Raw genomic sequence first — 16,802 nt, forward strand, 5'->3', positions numbered from 1 at the left:
GCGCGGATGTGGGTGTGACCTGGCTCCTCGATCACCTCTCGCCTGTGCCTGGACGTCGGCCCGGCGGAGCCCCGGAAATGCAGCTCTGAGGCTGCACTGACCAAACAGATCTGGGGACCGCCGGGTCGGGCCTTCTCCTGGGGGCAGCCCCACAGGAAGCCCAGATTCCAGGCTGGGGCTGTGCTCCCCCAGAGGGCACAGCTGGAAAAGCTCCCTGGTCACCACCAGGAATGGGCGCTGCAGGCACAGGGTGGAAGGGACCGTCCCCGACCGGTGCAGCTTGTCGTCCCCCTGACCATGAACACCCTGCTCTTAGAGCAAATACACCCTTCGGGGACATTCCACACCTGGAGCAGAGAAGCAGCACGATTTCTATGAAAGCAGTGAGGCCAGGCCATCAGTGCCTTCTGAGTCAAAGCCCTGGTTTGCTCTGTCTTGAGGGGGCAGGGCCCGGGGCGCACATCTGCGGGGGACACAGGCCTCAGGCTGGGGCTGCACCACCTTCTTGGCCCGTCTGGTCAGAACGTGGCGGAGGTCGTCCAGCCCAACTCTCTCGCTCTGCGCATCTGGCCACGGGCCACACCAGCATCTGCTGGCCGTGTCTGAGCTGCAGGCCTGGGTGCGGCCACGGTTCCCGGGCCCCTTCCCTTGAGAGGAAGAGCCAGCCCTGCCCCGTCTCTACCCAGAGGCCGAGCAGAGCCATCCTGAGGGGCGGCTGGCCGTCCGCGCAGCCAGCACGAATGTTCTCCAGTGCCCCGCACGCGAACTGCTGGTGGGGACGTGGTGCGGGGTCAGAGAAGTCGGGGCTCCACACGCCAGCAGCTTCTAGCCCAGACGCCTTTAATAGACCCCATTCCCGTCCGCGCGGGGCAGAGGCGGCCGCTCGGGCTGTGGGTGGCATGCAGGTTCCTGGCTACAGCTGTCCTTGGTGCACAATGTGCTGCGCTAATCAACTACCAGACCGCACACTTGGTCGTAAAAGGAGAGCATCTCAGCTAAAGGATCCTAAAACTCCCCTGGACTCGGGCTACTACAAGAGCGGAAGTTTGGTCCTTGGCAACGTACGAACGAGGCTGCCCTTTGCGAAGTTCCTGATGGGTCCCTGAAATCACAGCAGCTCTGGGGCAGGGGGCTCAGCTCACGGGCGCTCCCCCTGCCCCATACCGAGGCGGACAGGGAAAGGGGGCAGGCTGCACCTTCACCCCCAGGAGCAGAGGGGAGGCCTGGGGCTCCGTGGGGCAGTGATTCATAACGGGACGGGAGCCGACGCCCCAGCCTTGCGGCCGGGCCTGCTGTTCACGCGTTTGCGGGGCCCCCGTGGTTCCCGTGGTCCTGGCGGGGCGGCAGCCCTGCCTTTGTGAAGCACCCAGCTGTCCTTCGGGGCCACCTGAACTGACTCCGCCATCACATCCAGCCTCTTCAACCTGGCAGTGAAACCCCCCAAATTCAGCCCTTTCCTTGCACAGGCTCCTCGTACAGGACCTGGGACCCCAAAAGGGTAGTTTCTTGGAGGTGGGGGGAAGGTGAGGCCAAGCACCTTTAAGGTAAGTCTGACAAAGGGAGAGCTATGTGAGGTGAGCGGCCCCGGCCAGCCGCCGCCCCGTGGGTGGGACAGCACTGGCTCGCCGGGTCCCACGCAGACACCTAGGACAGCGAGGTGATGTTGGAACGTCCGCCAGGGGGCGCCATGATCTTCTGAGCCGTGCGTCGCGCAATGTGGTCGTCCGCCTGGGACCCTGCAGAACGGGTGGGCATGAGGGCAGGGGCACGGATGCGCTGGCTGCACCCGTAACCGGGGCCATGGCTGCGGAGCCCCCGCGCACCCACACCGCAGACAGCCTGGCGCACGGACGAGCAGACCATGCAGACGCTCTCACACCAAGGCCGCGGGTGTGCGGGAAGTGAGGTGGGGCAGCCAGGCCTGCTCGTCCCACCTGTGGGTCTGGGCCCCACAACAAGAGAAGCCTGCCCCTAGCTTTTATGATGACCCCAGGAGGCCAGCAGGGACTCTGCCGCCAGTGAGAGGGAGGACAGGCAGGGACATCAGGGGTGGGAAGAGGTAGGACCCGGGCCCAGTGCATCTGCAGGGATCTGTCACAGCACAGCCAGGACCCTGACCAGAGGCCCAAGGGGCAGCCTGCACCCTGGGCCCCTGGAGCCCTCCACGGTGTCCCTGCGTGTCCCCATGTGCTCACAGAACCCTTCCTCATGTGCCTGACATGAAACTCCCGGGCTGGAGGGGCCGGACCCCACACGGCACCCGGCACAGGCATCGCGTGCCCACCCCGTCACTGAGCCCTCTCCACAGCGCGAATGATCCAAGTAGGGGTCACCACAGCCACGCTGGGGCAGACGCTGGAGCAGGAGGGCCTCCCCACTGGCCCCTGTGGGGTGGGGGTAGCATGTCCTGCCCCCCCATCCCCACACTCCCCATCTGCGGACGGTTGTGGGTGGTCTGCGGCCTTGCTGAACTCACCCTGCCACAGGCTGGGTGCTGGTGCCCACCCCGGGGGCGCTTCCTGACCCTCGGGACGCTCCAGCGGAGCCCCCACCCCAGCTCCACTCACCAGACAGGCTGAACCCCGACTGGTGCAGGTTGCGCACCGGTGGGACCGAGATCTTCCCTGGGCAGGACGCGCGGGCCTGGGCACCGCCCCCCGGCTTGGCGGGCACCATCACCTCGTGGACAGGCCCGTCGTATAGGCCTCGGGGCACGCCGTGGATCTCCGCCAGCTGTGGGGCCGAGGGGGCTGGGCGTCAGGGGGGCCGAGCCTGCTCCACTCCACGGGCCCCCCTCTGCCAGGCTCTGGAACCCCAGGGCTCCCAGCCAACGGAGGGGTTCCTCCCGCGACCACCCGCAAACCTTGAACGCACCCCTCCCTCCCCGCTCCCCCCTACACAGTGTGCACGTCCCTCCCTGCTCACGCCTGTGCACACGGCCCCTCTTCCCCTGAGGCTAGAGGACACGCTCAGACAAGGGCAGCCCTGAGGACATGGCCTCTTTAAGGAAGGGGAAGCCGGCCCCCGTGGCCACTGCCTCATCAGTAGACTTCATTCATGGCCCCAGCAGAGCCCCCACCCCAGCCCCGAGGAAGCCCTGGGTCCTGTCCTCCCTGAAAACGGCCCCATAGCCAGAGACGTTTCCCCAGTAGCCACCATGATGGACAAACGGTCTGTGGACGAAGCAAAACCCTCCTGTGTGCCGTTTCCTGCTGGCGCCTCCCTGGGGTTCACGCTCAGACTCGTGACTGTTGCCAGTCCCAGGGGGTCACCACAGGGTGCGGGGGGGGCAAGTGTGGGGCTTCGAGTCCGACGGCTTGGGTCTGAGTCCACACCCCGCCTCCAGCACCCATGGTGAGGGACCGGGAGCCACCTCTCCCTGCCTGGGCTGCGTGTGGGGGCAGGGTCTGCAGGAGCCCAGCAGCAGACCCCCACCCCTGTGGGCGGGAGGCGGAGGGGGATGCCTGGACTTCGGCCCGGGCTCTGCACCTGGGCCGGCTGGGCCGCGTTCTCCAGGCCCCAGCTCGGGGAGCAGCTGTGTGGCCCTCACGCCCTGAGACAGCGGCATCTCCGGGAGTTAGAGCAGATTCCACTCTCCTTCCCCCTGGAGGAGACCATCACCCCGGCCCCCGGCCCACCCTGGAAGCTGGCCCTCCTTGCTCTGAGCTCAGACAACGTCCTTCTAGAAAGCTGGATAAAGCAAACCTGTGTGTACAGTAATTTTGTGTACACGTGTGCGTGTGTGTGCGCGAGCCAGCTACGCGTGCCGCGGGGCCGGTCAGACGCCCGGTGCGTCCCTCAGACGCAGGGGGCAGCTCAGCCAAGGGTTGCAGGAAGGAAGGAAAGATGTGGAAAGTACTCCCAAATCCCCGGTTCATAAAGCTGCCATAAAGCCTACAGGCCCCTGCTTGTTTGTGAACGCGCGTCCATGCACGGGCGGCGGGGTGGGGGGGGCTCCCATGGTGCCCCCGCACAGTCTACGGCGCTCACTCAGAGAGGCGGCCACCACTTTTGTTGTGCCTCTTGGGTAATAAAAGTTTGCATGGAGGGGCGCCAGAGGGGGCTCAGCCTGTTAAGCGTCCGACTCTTGGTTTAGGCTCAGGTCATGATCTCGCGGTTCATGGGTTCGAGCCCCGGGTCAGGCTCTGTGCTGACAGCTCGGAGCCTGGAGCCTGCTTCGGATTCTGTGTCTCCCTCTCTCTCTGCTCCTCCTCCCTCCCCCTCAAGATAAATAAAGATTTAAAAAAACAAAAGTACATAAAGCCACTACTAAGAACCGACTCCCCAAGCAGGTGCTGGTCCCACTTATTTCCGCCGGGCCAGGCTGACCAGGAGGGGAAACCTCGTGGAGGTGGACAAGGTCGGAGAAGTCCAAGCCATCCCCCCCGCCCCGCCCCGGCCGGCTCCAGCCTTACCCGGTTGCGCGCCTTTATCCTCTTGTAGACGAAGTCGGGAAACGTCTTCCGAGGGATGAAGCGGCCGGCCCCGGGGGTGACGAACATGTTCCCGTCCTCCATCACCACCCTGCCCTGACTCACGACCACCGTGGGGGCCCCTCGGCACTCGAGGCCTTCAAAAATGTTGTACTCCACGTTCTGGGGAGACAGGGTGGAGGGCCGGCCTCACCCCCCTGCGGGCTGACCGGCACCCTCGGAGCCCTAGGGCCCCCATTCTAGGACCCCTGAGAACCGGTCACCCCGGCTGGGCCGGAACTTGGACGGAACTGGCCACAACGGGCCGTGCCAGTTTCTAAAACGCGTGTCTCGGGAGGAAGGGCCTGCGGATGAGCCTGTAACAGGGTTGAGTCTCCCGCAAGGCAGGGCAGGTAGGTGGTGCAGGTCCCTGGGGCTCCCCCAGCCCTGACCCTGACGCTGACCCAGGGACTCCGGCTTCTCTTACCAGGTTGTGGCTCTTGGCAGAGATGATTTTTGTGGCCCTGGGGTTCCAAATAACCAGGTCGGCGTCAGAGCCCACAGCCACACGCCCCTTCCTCGGGTAAATGTTAAAGATTTTGGCCGCGTTCGTACTGGTCACAGCGACAAACTCATTCTCATCCATCTTCCCTGAGGCCTGGGAAACAAGAGGGCCAAGGTGAGGCGGCAGGCGGGGGACGGGGGGTGCTTGTCCGAACAGCCCTCGGGGGTCTGGTCTCGTGGCCTTTGTGTGGACGCCGGCCCCTGTCCCCAGGCAGCAGGCGGCATCAGAACCGTGCTCCCAGGGCGTCGGAGGGCCCCGCTGCCGCAAACCCACGCGTCCCTGTTGGGCCCTGCACACCAGCACCGTGCTCACCCTGTGAGGCAATCAGCGGCCAGGTTTTGCTGACGTCTATCTCCCCTGGAGGACATGACCGTCCCCAGGGGTGGCCAGGCCTCGGGAAGAAGGGGGACGAGAGGGGGCTGGTGTCCGGGCCTCTGCGGGGGGAGGAGCTCAGGGCGGGAGTGCGGGGGTGCAGGCAGTCTGAGGAAACGTCAGGCCTTTGGGGGAGACTGGGCATAATCCCATCACAAATAGCGACCCGGCTCTCCCAGATGCATTCTGCAGGTGACCTGGTCGCCCCACAGCGGCGGGAGTTTCCTCCAGGGGTACCAGAATTGAATGTCTGGGGAGCCCTGGATGGCAGGGCTGGGGGCGTGATGCCCCGGGGACACGACACACCCCGACCTGTGTTCCAGGCGGTGTGTTTACTGGGTAAGTGGCTTTCTGTCCTGAGGGACCGGCGGGGGGCGGGGGGGGGGATGGCCCACGACCCCCAGTCCGCACGCACCACACACTTCTCCCAGACCACAGACATCCGCTCCTCGATGCCGTTGGTGCCCTCGGGGATGAGCGTGAAGTTGTCCTTGCCAACGGCCTTCTGGGCGGTGGTGAAGGTGCAGTGGGCACTGCCGGTCACCTGGAGGTCCCCGCTGAGAAAAGGGGGGGGTCAGGGGAGCCCACCGCGGCCTGATTTTCCTGAGCCGGCCAAGGCCAGCCGGCTTCGCCCCCCTGCCCGGCCAGCACAGCCCACGGGGGCCGGAGGCTGTCCCGGAGCAGCGCTGGGCACGGCCGGTGGCTCAGCACGGGGACGGGAGGGCCAGGACGGATCGGCGTGGGTTCTCTGCCCGGGGGGGGGGTCCCGGCCCGCGGCTCGTGCAGAAGCCCAGGGCTGCTGGGGGCTGAGGTCGTGGTGGGGCGCCCGGAGGGGCTTCTTACCTGGACAGCAGGGAGGTGAGGCGGTCTGCGGTGGTGGGGTCCGGGTTGATGGGGGGGGACGTGACAAAGGCCGCGGCCTTTGCCCAGTTCTTGCTCCAGTAGTGGGAGCCGTCGGTGCCCAGGCTGGCGGTGATGGGCTCCCCAAACACGACCACCCCTGCAGGGAGGCCCGTGAGAGGCACCCCCACAGGCTGCGTGCCCCCCGGACCCGGGCAGGGTAGGGCCCTTCGCGCTGTGCTCTTGCTACGCCCCTCAATTTCCAAACCCTGGATGGCTCGTCTCTGCCTTCCAGGACACCCGGACCTTCCCACGCGGGGGTCCCCTCCATACCCTCCCCTTCACACCACCTGCCAGAGGTCGGGCCTGCCGGGGAATCAGCTGGGCCGAGGGCAGGAAACGTGGTCAACTCTGCCCGCCCCTGCCGGTCTGAGGCCTGTCCCCTAGGACCCCCGTTCTTCTGTGTCCCCCCCGCCTCCTCCGCTGGGGGCGTTCTATGGGCAGAGGCCACCCGGGCTCGCATCGTGTGCACCCCAGCTCCTGGAGGCACGGAGGCACCAAGCACACAGCGATGGGCAGGGCAGGGGGGCGAGGTCCCATCAGGCATAGGGTCAGCTGTCCCTCACACACACTCGCGCCACACGCGCGCACACGCACGCACACACGCACGCACAGCTGTGTCGCTTCTGTGCACACAGGACCGACGGGCCCCTCGTTTCATGGCCCCTGGTGAGCAGCTGCTACCTCGACGAGACAGGAGGCCCGGCCCCACCTGTACAGGGACAGGGCGCCCGTGTCTCCCGCAGGACTCACCCCTGGAGCCCCCGCCCGAGGCCCCACCGCCGAGAGGCCAGGCAGGGTGGCCGCTGCTTCTCCATCAGGCCTGCCCTGCTCTGAGCCTCAGTTCAGCCAGCTGGGCCCCCAGTCCTGAGAACGCGACCCCCGATCCCTGAGAGATCCGCCCCCGCCCCCAAGCGTCTGGGGCCCAGGGCCCGGCACTCACCCCTGCGCTTGGCTTGGGCGACCATGTCGGCCGCACCCTTGCTCATCACTTTGGTGACGTACAGGGGGCAGTTGGCCTGCTTGGCAACGGTGATGGCACGGTACACGGCCTCGGCCTCCACCTGGGGACGGGAGCTCAGACTGAGCGGGCCCTGGGGCCTCCTGACCGGTGTGGGCATGGACGGCCACCATCACCCACAGATCCCGGGCCCAGAGGGGGTAGCGTGAGTGACTGAGGACCCCAGCCTGCAGTTCAGTGCCCAGGAGGGTCTAGGTTGACCCACGTGGTTCCCAGAGCCTGACCTCACCGCCTTCTTGGCCTTGGGTAAAGGACCACCAGTGGTGATGGGGGACATGAGCCAGAGGAGGACCAGCGAGTCACAGCCCTAGACGCCCACGGGGTCAGGTCCACTCCCGTGAAGTGGCTGTCTGGGATGCGGTCAGGGCTGGGACGGCGCTCAGCGGGCAAACTCCTACCTCCTCGGGGCGGCTGAGCACGTGGCCCTCGGGGCCGGTGATGCCAAGTTCCAGCAACCGCTTCTGCTCCTAAAAACACGGACAGGACATCACAGTCCGGCCCGGGTACAGCCGGAGTCTCACAGAGCCTCAGTCTGGGTGTGATGTAGGCAGCCCAGGAGACCCCGCCCCCAAGATGTGCCCTGCCCCCCTGACGCTCATGTGAGCTCTCCTCCCCTACACTGAGCTCTGGGCCTCCAGGCCCCCGAATCACCAACTACAGAGAACTCAGAACGGAGGAGTAGGGTGGGTCTGGAGAGGAGTGACCCCAGCTCCCTACATTACAGATGAGGTCGGGGCTTGGAGAGGGCACCCCGCCTGCCATACTGTGTTCGCCAGCAGGGGGCATCCAGGAGTACACTGGGGGCTCCGCGGTCAGGGGTGGACAGAATGCACCTTCCCCAGCACGCCCTTGAAGATCTGTGCCTCTCGCATGAATGAAGACCGTGAAGAACCGGCGAGAAGCAGAATCCCGTGGACCCGATAACACGACTCCCCACACTGGTGGGGTCTCCCTGGCATGCTCTGCCCACCTGCCTGCGTACTGAGCCAGACCCACGGCGTTCTCCTAACTGAAGCCCGGCCTGGCCTTGGACCAGAGAGGCCACACACAGCACCTGGCGCTCTCGTGGCGGGGTGGGTGGATGAGGACCTGGGAACCCCACGTGCCCCTCCCCAGGTGTCACCACTTTGCTTTCAACTGGGGATGAGGCAGAGCCCAACCCACCAGGAAGCTTCTCTGTGTCTGGGATGCCAGGGAGGCATGCTGCCCCGTGAGGAGCCCCCGCACCTCCCAGCACCCACAGCATCTGTACCTGCGGGCGCCGACCCCACAGCCCAGGCACAGGGGCAGGTGGGGGCCAGGACCTGTGCTCAGTGACCACAAGGAACAATTAATTCTCTGTGGGGCCTCGATCCACAGGGGCAGAGGACACCAGGAAAGCCTGTCTCGGTCCCCCCGGAAGCAACATTTTGGTTCTGGGAAACTTCTGATAAGAAGTGTGATGATCAGGGGCGCCTGGGGGGCTCAGTCAGTTAAGCATCCGACTTCGGCTCAGGTCATGATCTCACGGTCCGTGGGTTCGAGCCCCACGTCGGGCTCTGTGCCGACAGCTCAGAGCCTAGAGCCTGCTTCGGATTCTGTGTCTCCCTCTCTCTCTCGGCCCCTCCCCCCCTCCTCAAAAATGAATAAACGTTAAAAAAATTGAAAAGAAAAAGAAGTGTGATGATCACGGAGGAATCTCCATTATGGACAAAAGCCCCCAGGCCCCCCAACTCCCTGCTTGCTTGACCTCTGATCCAGGGCAGCCTGCCTACCAGAATATGTCCACTGTTCCCTCCCTGGGGGTTTGTGCGACAAAGTGCCCACATGTGAGTGTCCAGAAGCCACCCGACCCCTCATCCGCCCCCGCCCATCCTGCGGGCAGCCCTCCGGGCACCTCTTCCACGATGTCCCCGTTCTCTGCGTGCACTTGGGCCAGGGCACCCAGGTCCCGGATGATGCTGAAGATCTCGTACATCTGGGAAGAGAGTGCACAAGGCATGTGGGGCTGTGTGCACCCTGCCAGCGGCCTGAAGCACCCGCTGTCCCCTCCTGTCAGCCCCTGCCCTCACCTGGCCGTCGGTGCACTGGTACCTGTCCTTGTACGCCATGAAGACCAGGAAAGAGTTCACGCCTGGAGGACAAGCAGGGGGGATCAGATGCTCAGCCGCTGTCGGTCCGACGCCCGGGAGGCTCCCCTGCTCCCTGATCTCCTCTCCCACGGGCCTGCTCGTAACTAACTTGTGTCAAATCCCCAAGAAGCTGTGATGTGGGTTTTGCTTCAGGATTTTTGATTAAAAGAAATTAAGCCTTGTTCACAGACTGGCTTTTCAGTGCAGACAGCACAGAGAACTGCAGGTTGGAAAGTATTCCCTTCCTAAAAGGACGCTAGGAAAACTTGTAGTTCTTGTCTTTCGTCCAGGACAGGGACAAGGGGCCCGGGCTGCAGCTGAGGACAGTGACAGGACCTGTCCCTCAGACACAGAGGCAGGTGACCTCCTGCTCTGGATCCTCTGCAAGTAGAACAGACCTTCCAATTTGTCCTTCTTCCCCCCAGCTCCCAACCCCCCCACCCTGGGGTCAAACAGAGGCAGAGTCCAGCCTGGCCAGGGGCTGGGGGTAGGGGCCCTTTCCAGCCAATACCAGGGAAGCGTGGACCCCCATGCCTACCCGCCCTCCAGCCACCCCACCCGGCCTCTGGACATGCCGTTACCTTTGTCCTTGACCAGGGCCTCCAGCTCCTCCCTGATGCTCTCATGCCAGCGGGGGACATCCACGTGGAGGGAGTAGTCACAGCAGGCCCCACTGTCTGCGCGCTCCCGCCACTGCTCATAGGCTGCCAGCAGGCTCACACCCGTGTCGGGAAACACGTGGTCCACTGTGGGGGGGCAGTGCGGTCAGCCGAGCCCCCACTCTGGTCACCGGGAACCACCTTGGCCTCCAAGGGAGACTGGTTTCATGTTCCCAAGAGATCAGGAAGTGCCTTTGAAAAAGCCGTGGAGAGGCCACGGGTCGCTTCCATGAGGCCGGTGCTGCTATGAACCTGCTCATTGGTTCTGTCCAAAGAGGCACCTTCTGCCTCATATCCCTTGGCCTTCTCTGAGCAGAGAGAAAGCCCAGACTCAAGCCACCCACGCCCTGATGGACACATTCACCCCAAGGAGCACCGGTGGCGGTCCAGAGCCTTAACCTCCAACACAGGTGTCTAGGGAGCGAGCGCACCTGGAGGGCCAGTGGAGGGCGGAGAAGCAGGTGGTGGTGCTGTCCGTGGTGCTGAACCTGGCCAGCCAGCCCGGAACAGCAGCACCGGGCTGGCTCCCCTTACTTGAACCTCACTGACTACACACAACACCACCACCCCACCCCTGGGGAAACCAGGAGAGCACTTGGCCACTACACCATCACTTCCCCCACCCAACCTCAGGTCCAAGGTCCAAACACTGCTCACGGTCTCCCCTGGGTGCCGGGAAAGAGCTCAGAGTAGGGGTGGCCAACGAGAAGGCACACCCACCCAAGGGTTACTGGCAAACGCTGTGCCTTCCCCCAGCAGACCGTGGGTCCCCCCCCCATGTGGGTCTCCCATGCTCCCCACAGGTCAGATCTCACGCCCAGGACCCTGGGGAAGAGGGTGCTACCCTGTCCTGTGGTCCCTGCATGGCTCCAGCCTGGGGAAGACGGTTAGCCAGAGGCTAGCTTCAAGCCACACAGCATCTCTCTGTCCTCACAGTGACACCTCACGGCTTGTCTGATGCCTGGGCACTGGCACGAGCAGGTAACAGTCACAAAGTGTCCTGCTGGCCGGGGCCACCAGTGATGAGCATGAGCAGTGACCTAAAATGGCCAGTCTCCTCACACTAAAAAACAAGACCATTGTTGGCTTGTTGGTGTTTGCTTCATGGTTGAGTAAACCAAACGAAGCCGTGGTTTGGGCAACAGCTAAACATAACTTGTGAAGCAGCCCAGAGTCCTCAGGGCAGCCTTCCTGGTGGCAGCACTGACAGCATGCACCGCGTGCCAGGCACAACAGAGCAACTTGTGCACTGACTCCCTTAGTCCCCACAGCCGTCTAAGGAGGCTCTTCCCCTCCCGCCCGCCTCACAGGTTAGCAAAGCGTGGCTTCTAGAAGTTAGGTGAGTTACTGAAGTCAAACAGCTGGAACGTGAAGCCAGGGTTCAACCAGGCGTGTTAGACCAGGTCTTAACCACAGCAGGGTGCCTGCACTCGGCACCGCCCAGCTGGTGGCATTCAAGGCCATGAGAGGAGGGCTGGGGTCTCATCCTGGCTCTGAGCTTAGCACAGTCAGGTTCACCTCGGGCAGGTGAATCCGCCTTGCAAGCCGTTAGGTAGGCGGGGCTTGTCTGCCGAGCTCCCAGGGTTTACGAGCTGCAGGTGGCACAGAGCCAGCACTGAAGAAAGGGCAACTCTGGTGGCTGCTGATCAGATAACAGTAAGTATTCCTGTCGTGCTTTTTCTGAAAACGTAGCCTCCTTCTCGACATGGGCAGGAACTTTGTGCAAACCGAGTTTCAGAGGCTCAGGAGCAAACGTGTCTGCTTCAGACATGACCCCTCCCCTCATGCAAGGCATTTTGGTTTGGAAAACCTAGTCCTTGGCCGGCTGCCAGCTTCCCAGGAAATAAGAAATTCCTGGGCACACATCCATTTGCTCCCATGGAAATCCCAGGAGCAGGCCGGAGCTGGCCAAGGCAAGATGACTCACAACGTGAACGGGGAGAACAAAAGCATACGCGAAGCTTTCTTAGACTGAAAGGTAATAAAGGGAAATAGACCAAAAAATCGCTCTATTGTAAGGCTCTTCCTGCAACACAGAAGCCTGGCCGGCAGAGCCTGGGATGGATGCTTTGCACGCGGGAGACACTCACGTATCATGGTGGTCCCTCCCGCTAGGGCGGCCTTGGTCCCCTGGCAGAAGTCATCAGCTGGCGTCATGCCCAGGACGGGCATCTGCAGCCTCGTGTGGACGTCCACTCCGCCTGGCAGGACCATCAGGCCATGGGCGTCGATGGTTTTGATGCCTCCAGGGACAATGAGGTTTTCTCCAATTTGTCTGAAAGCAACAAAGATTACTTAACTGGTCTGGCCTCCGGAGACCGTCAGAGAGCATGACATACCAGCCGTGGGCTTGAGACAGTCAACACAGAAGACCCACCCTGGGCACTGCCCTGCGGTGCCCACCTGGGTTCCACGTGTTGCTCTAGGGACTAGAGCCGCTGACAGGAGCAGAGACGCTGACAGGTGTGGTCAGTAAGTATTTATTAAGCACCTACCTCGAGCCCTGAATCATCCTACAGCTGTGATAACACACATAAATGTGTGAGCCACTGTCCTGCTTCCCAAGACCTTGCCACTAACTGGCAAGATTCTGTTGTCACTAAAGGCCTGGGCTGGGGCTCTTTCCAGGGAACGGGATTTTGGAAAAGAAAAACAAAGCAAAACAAAACATTTAGGTGGAGTTCACCCAAAGGTAAACTTGTGGACAATGTGCAATCAATGTGCACACGTGTGATCTGTGAAGATATTTGAGGCAGAAACTTACTTTATCAAACCGTCTTCCACATACAAATCAGCATAAAAGGACTGGTCATCATTCACGATCTTCCCGCCTTTGATCAAAAGGCGGTCACTCTATTGGAAGCAAACAAAAGACAGGTTTTCTCCAAATTGAGCTATTCAACATCCTCTCCAAAACTTCTTCCTCTGGAATTAGGATTGGAACACTCGGATGCAATGCGTACACATAGAAATGAGCGAGGAAGCCAGCACTGTCTCCCACCCCCACGAATGGGGCAGAGGGGTCTGGAGGCCACTGTGGCTCACGGGCGGTGTTCAGTGATGGAAATGGGGGTGTTGCCTGGTGCTCTCTTAGGCTGTCTGGGGGTGCTGAGGGGCCGAGGAGGGATAGAGTCCAGAGAGGCTGGGACTCGGGAGACAGGAGCTGCTGATGGAGAGGCCATGGGGATGAAGGGCCAGGAAGACATCAGGGTGACCACAGGCCGTGGTGCTGCCTGGAGGTACCCCACGTGGGTGGACAAAGTGCCAGCAGGCGAGGCCAGCTGGTGGGTCACCTGCACAGCGTGGAGCTGTGGCACCGGGTGGGGCTGGCCCAGTGCTCAGCAGCCATAAACCCACTTCTAGGAACCCCGCCAAGTGGTGGGGAGGTGCAAAGTGGGGCAGAAAGTGGGGTGTCATGCACGGAACTTGGCACGGACTCGGGAGAATGATGGGGAGAAACGTGGAAAAGGAGCAGAGACACAGAAGGCTGTGGACGAGCACCCCACTCGGCAGCCCTTTCCTCCTGTTCCCGTGTTTGAGCCTCAACACCCCTCTGACCTGGCCCGGCAGGAACGACAAGTGTGCCTCACAGGGAGGCGTGGCTCTCCACGCACCAACAGCCAAGGCCACAGGAGCCAGGCTGTGCAGTGCAGTTAGCAGGAACCCCAAGAGCCCGCTGAGGTGCACATGACCTGTCACGGGGGGGGGGGGCCTTCCTCACTACGTGATCCTCCTCTCGTCCTCATTTCCATTTGGACTGACTTCTCAGGATTGTATTGATTCGTAAAACCACCCCCCACTGTCTACAAAACAGCTGATGAGCCAGGCCACGGGCCAAGTGCAGCCCCCAGTGGACTGACCATCCTCAAGTAAGCCCAAGGAAACCCTGACCAGGAAGACGAAGGCTTTGGCAGAAGAGAGCTGTGGTCTGTGTGTCCCCCCAACCCAGGCAGGAGGACACATGTGGCCTGTGTGCCCCCCCGCCCCCTCAGGCAGGAAGACACTTGTGGTCTGTGTGCCCCGCCCCACCCAGGTAGGAAGACCTTACTTGTGGTCTGTGTGTCCCCACCGCCCCCCCCCCCCCCCCAGGCAGGAAGACATTTGTGTTCTGTGTGCCCCGCCCCACCCAGGTAGGAAGACCTTACTTGTGGTCTTTTACATCTCTCCCCTTCCCAGGCACCTGAACTCACACTTTGGGAACCTTCCTGGGTTTGGAACCAAGAGGGAAATGCAGCTGGGATGAGGTGCTCACCAGGATGAGGCTGGAAGTTCCCCTAAACAAGCCATCTTGTGTCTGACTCCCCCCCCCGCCAAAACCCCAACCCCGTGCAAGCCACTGGCAGACTTCCCCAATCGGGCTGGACCCCGAGCCAGTCGAGGCAAGACCCCCTCCAGTCCGGGAAGGACAGGGGCTCCTTCCTCCCGGAGTATCTCTCAGGACGGGAATCCGCAAGCCCACCGCCCTCCTGACGAGGTCAACTCCAGAGTCGGGTCTCAGCCTCGCGGGCGCCCCCTGCCACGGTCCAGCTGGCGCCGGGGCGCCTCCCTCCCCCTCCCTCCGCCGGCTCCCGGCCGGCCGGCTGGAGGGGGCGGCTTTGTTTGCTGGCAGCGCGGGGTGAACCGTCTGACCTCCCGCACCCTCGCTTGTGGTTGTTGGGGGGTCTCCCCTCCCGAGGGCCGGGGCTGCCGGGGTGCCCGCTCAGAGGCTACGAGGGAGCGCTCGCTTCCCCTGGGGTCTCCGAACCCCGGCTCCGTGGAGGGGTTCGGGCCTCCAGGGGCTCCAGGCTGAGCCGCGGAGGCTGAGGCGCTTTGTCTCGGACAAAGAGCTCCCCGCGCGGCGGAGGCGCGGTCCGGAGCCAGGCCAGCCGCGCCGCGCGGGGGACGCACCCGAGGCCCGGCCGGCGGTGCCAACAAAAGGCCGCGCGTCCCAGGAGGACGCCGAGACCGGATCTCCCCGCCTCGGCGCGCGGCCGCCGCGGGGAAGGAGGCCCCTCCCCGCTTGGGGGAGCAGGCCTCTCCCGGCCCCGCGCCCTCCCTGGAGCACAGGAGGGCCCGGGACCTGTGCGTCCGGCGCGGCGCTCGCTGGAAGGACCAGCGCCGGGAGGGGGGCACCCACGCGGGCTAGACGCGGAGCGCAGCAAGCTGGGCGCGGAGCCGGGACGGTCCGGCCCCGGCGGTGGGCAGGGGGCGCGGGGTGAAGGGGGGTCCGGAGCGGGGCTCACCGTGATCCGAGGGATGTTCTTCTTGCCCTGGAAGGACATCCTGCTCCTCCCGCCCGCGCGGCCCCCACGCTCGGCCGGCGCGGCCTAGCTCAAGCGGAGCGGCCCTGGGGGTCCCGGGCGGGGGCGCGCAGAGCCCGGGCCTGTACGCGGGGGCGCCGGGCTTCCGAGTGCGAGCACGCCGGGCCGCGCGGCTCCGGTGCCGAGCCCCGCCCCCGGGCCCGCCCCGCCCCCGGCCCGCAGCTGCTCCTTTGCATTCAAGCCCCGCCCCAGCCGTGCTCAGTACCCACCCGCTAGCCGCCCCGGCGGAGGCCACAGTACCCCAGCAGTGCTCAGTAACCCCTCCACCCCGGGCCCCGGCGAAGGCCACAGGCGGGACCCCTGCGCCCCCGTCGCGGCGCGGACCCGCGGACGCACGCTGCCTGGGGAGGGGGAGAGGGCTGCGACAAGTCCTGGCCGCCGCGTGTGCGGAGTTTGGCCCCCGGAAAGAGGGTGATGTCCGGCCAAGTCCTGCAGGCCCCGCCCTCGCCCCTGCCCTGCCAGGGCCCGCCGCCTGCTCCCTGGTGACCCGACGCACCCAAGGCCACTGGGATTGATCCTAATCTCAAGTCCAGGCCCGGGCGCTGCGGGAGCCGGACTCCCTCCGGGAAGGCGCCTCTGGCCAAAGCCTGGCTCCTTCGCATCCTATGGTCCAGGCCCGGATCGGGACGCAGGGCGGTGTACTGGCTCCGGGACCCCGCGGTGGACACACCTCCCGCAAGGCTGCTCCACGGCCGGCCGCGTGAAGCTTGGGGACAGGAGGAAGGGGACAAGGGCACAAGTTAAGGAGGCACAGAGATAGGAAGGCAGAGCGAGACTGAGACATGCAGGGAAAGAGAGCTACCCAGAGCCCCTGACAGACCGGAGAAGCAGAACCAAGGCAGAAGAGGCCCGACGCGCGCGGGTTCAGGACAGCGAGTCTCCCGGGGACAGACTCGGCCAGTCAGGGAGAGGGAGGCCCCTCCCTGAGCCCTCACGTCCCCTCGGAGAGGCTGCGGGTTTGGGAAGAGAACCAGCCCCTGGTCCACGCCCCGGCGGCCTGCCCTCCCTGCGGCTTCTCACTGCCTGCTTTTGGGTCAAGCGGGGCGGCCCTCCCAGACTTGCCGCGGCCTCCGGGTCATCTCGGTGGGGCTCGCCGGGTCCCTCTGGGTCGCCAGGTGGCCCGCTGTACTGCTCTCCAGCCCGAGGGCTCCGACGGCCACCGCCCGACGCGTCCAGCTGCAGCGTCTTGTTCTCAAAGGCGTCCTCCACGCAGCGGAAAACGCCGCCGAGCCTGGGCCGGGCCCGCGGGCTGCCTGAGCCCAGCGTCCCCGGGCCCGCGGGCAGAGGCTCCGCGGGCTCCTGCGGCCGGCGTGCGGCCATGGAGGGAGCGGGCGAGGGGTCGCGGGTCCCGGAGCCTCCTGCGGCGGGTGTGCGCGCGGCGCGTGACCCGGCCGACCCGGCCCGGCTCCCCCCGCCCCCATCCCCAAACCGACCCCAAACCGACCCCGAGCCCGCGCGCGGG

At 64.3% G+C, this 16,802-nt stretch overlaps 1 protein-coding gene across 2 annotated transcripts; it reads right to left on the minus strand.

Annotated features, from left to right (window-relative positions):
• Window positions 1-819: 819 nt before the first annotated feature.
• Window positions 820-16,684, minus strand: DPYSL4 (dihydropyrimidinase like 4). Of its 2 annotated transcripts, none has more exons than XM_060641173.3 (14): window positions 16,403-16,684; window positions 12,805-12,893; window positions 12,131-12,315; window positions 9,963-10,127; window positions 9,322-9,383; window positions 9,147-9,227; window positions 7,669-7,737; window positions 7,193-7,313; window positions 6,193-6,349; window positions 5,765-5,906; window positions 4,900-5,070; window positions 4,416-4,595; window positions 2,568-2,733; window positions 820-1,736 (listed from the first exon to the last, which is right to left on the minus strand). In XM_060641173.3, the coding sequence occupies exons 1-14, from the start codon at window positions 16,658-16,660 to the stop codon at window positions 1,645-1,647; spliced, it is 1,938 nt and encodes a 645-aa protein (XP_060497156.3). In that variant the 5' UTR covers window positions 16,661-16,684; the 3' UTR covers window positions 820-1,644. The 2 variants fall into 2 exon arrangements, with proteins under 2 accessions (XP_060497156.3, XP_060497157.3); XM_060641174.3 differs by lacking the exon at window positions 16,403-16,684 and adding an exon at window positions 15,263-15,484.
• Window positions 16,685-16,802: the final 118 nt, after the last annotated feature.

The sequence above is a fragment of the Panthera onca genome, chromosome D2, assembly GCF_046562875.1.
Source record: "Panthera onca isolate mPanOnc1 chromosome D2, mPanOnc1 haplotype 2, whole genome shotgun sequence".
Classification (NCBI taxonomy): Eukaryota; Metazoa; Chordata; class Mammalia; order Carnivora; family Felidae; genus Panthera; species Panthera onca.

Bases quoted from the DNA above. Each gene is read 5' to 3' on its own strand.
- DPYSL4 (XM_060641173.3), bottom strand. From the start codon at position 16,660: ATGGCCGCACGCCGGCCGCAGGAGCCCGCGGAGCCTCTGCCCGCGGGC. The intron at 12,316-12,804 runs GTAAGTTTCTGC...TGTTGCTTTCAG, and splicing joins GTGGAAGACGGTTTGATAAA to ACAAATTGGAGAAAACCTCA. The intron at 1,737-2,567 runs GTGAGTGGAGCT...CCCGTTCTGCAG, and splicing joins GTCGGGGTTCAGCCTGTCTG to GGTCCCAGGCGGACGACCAC.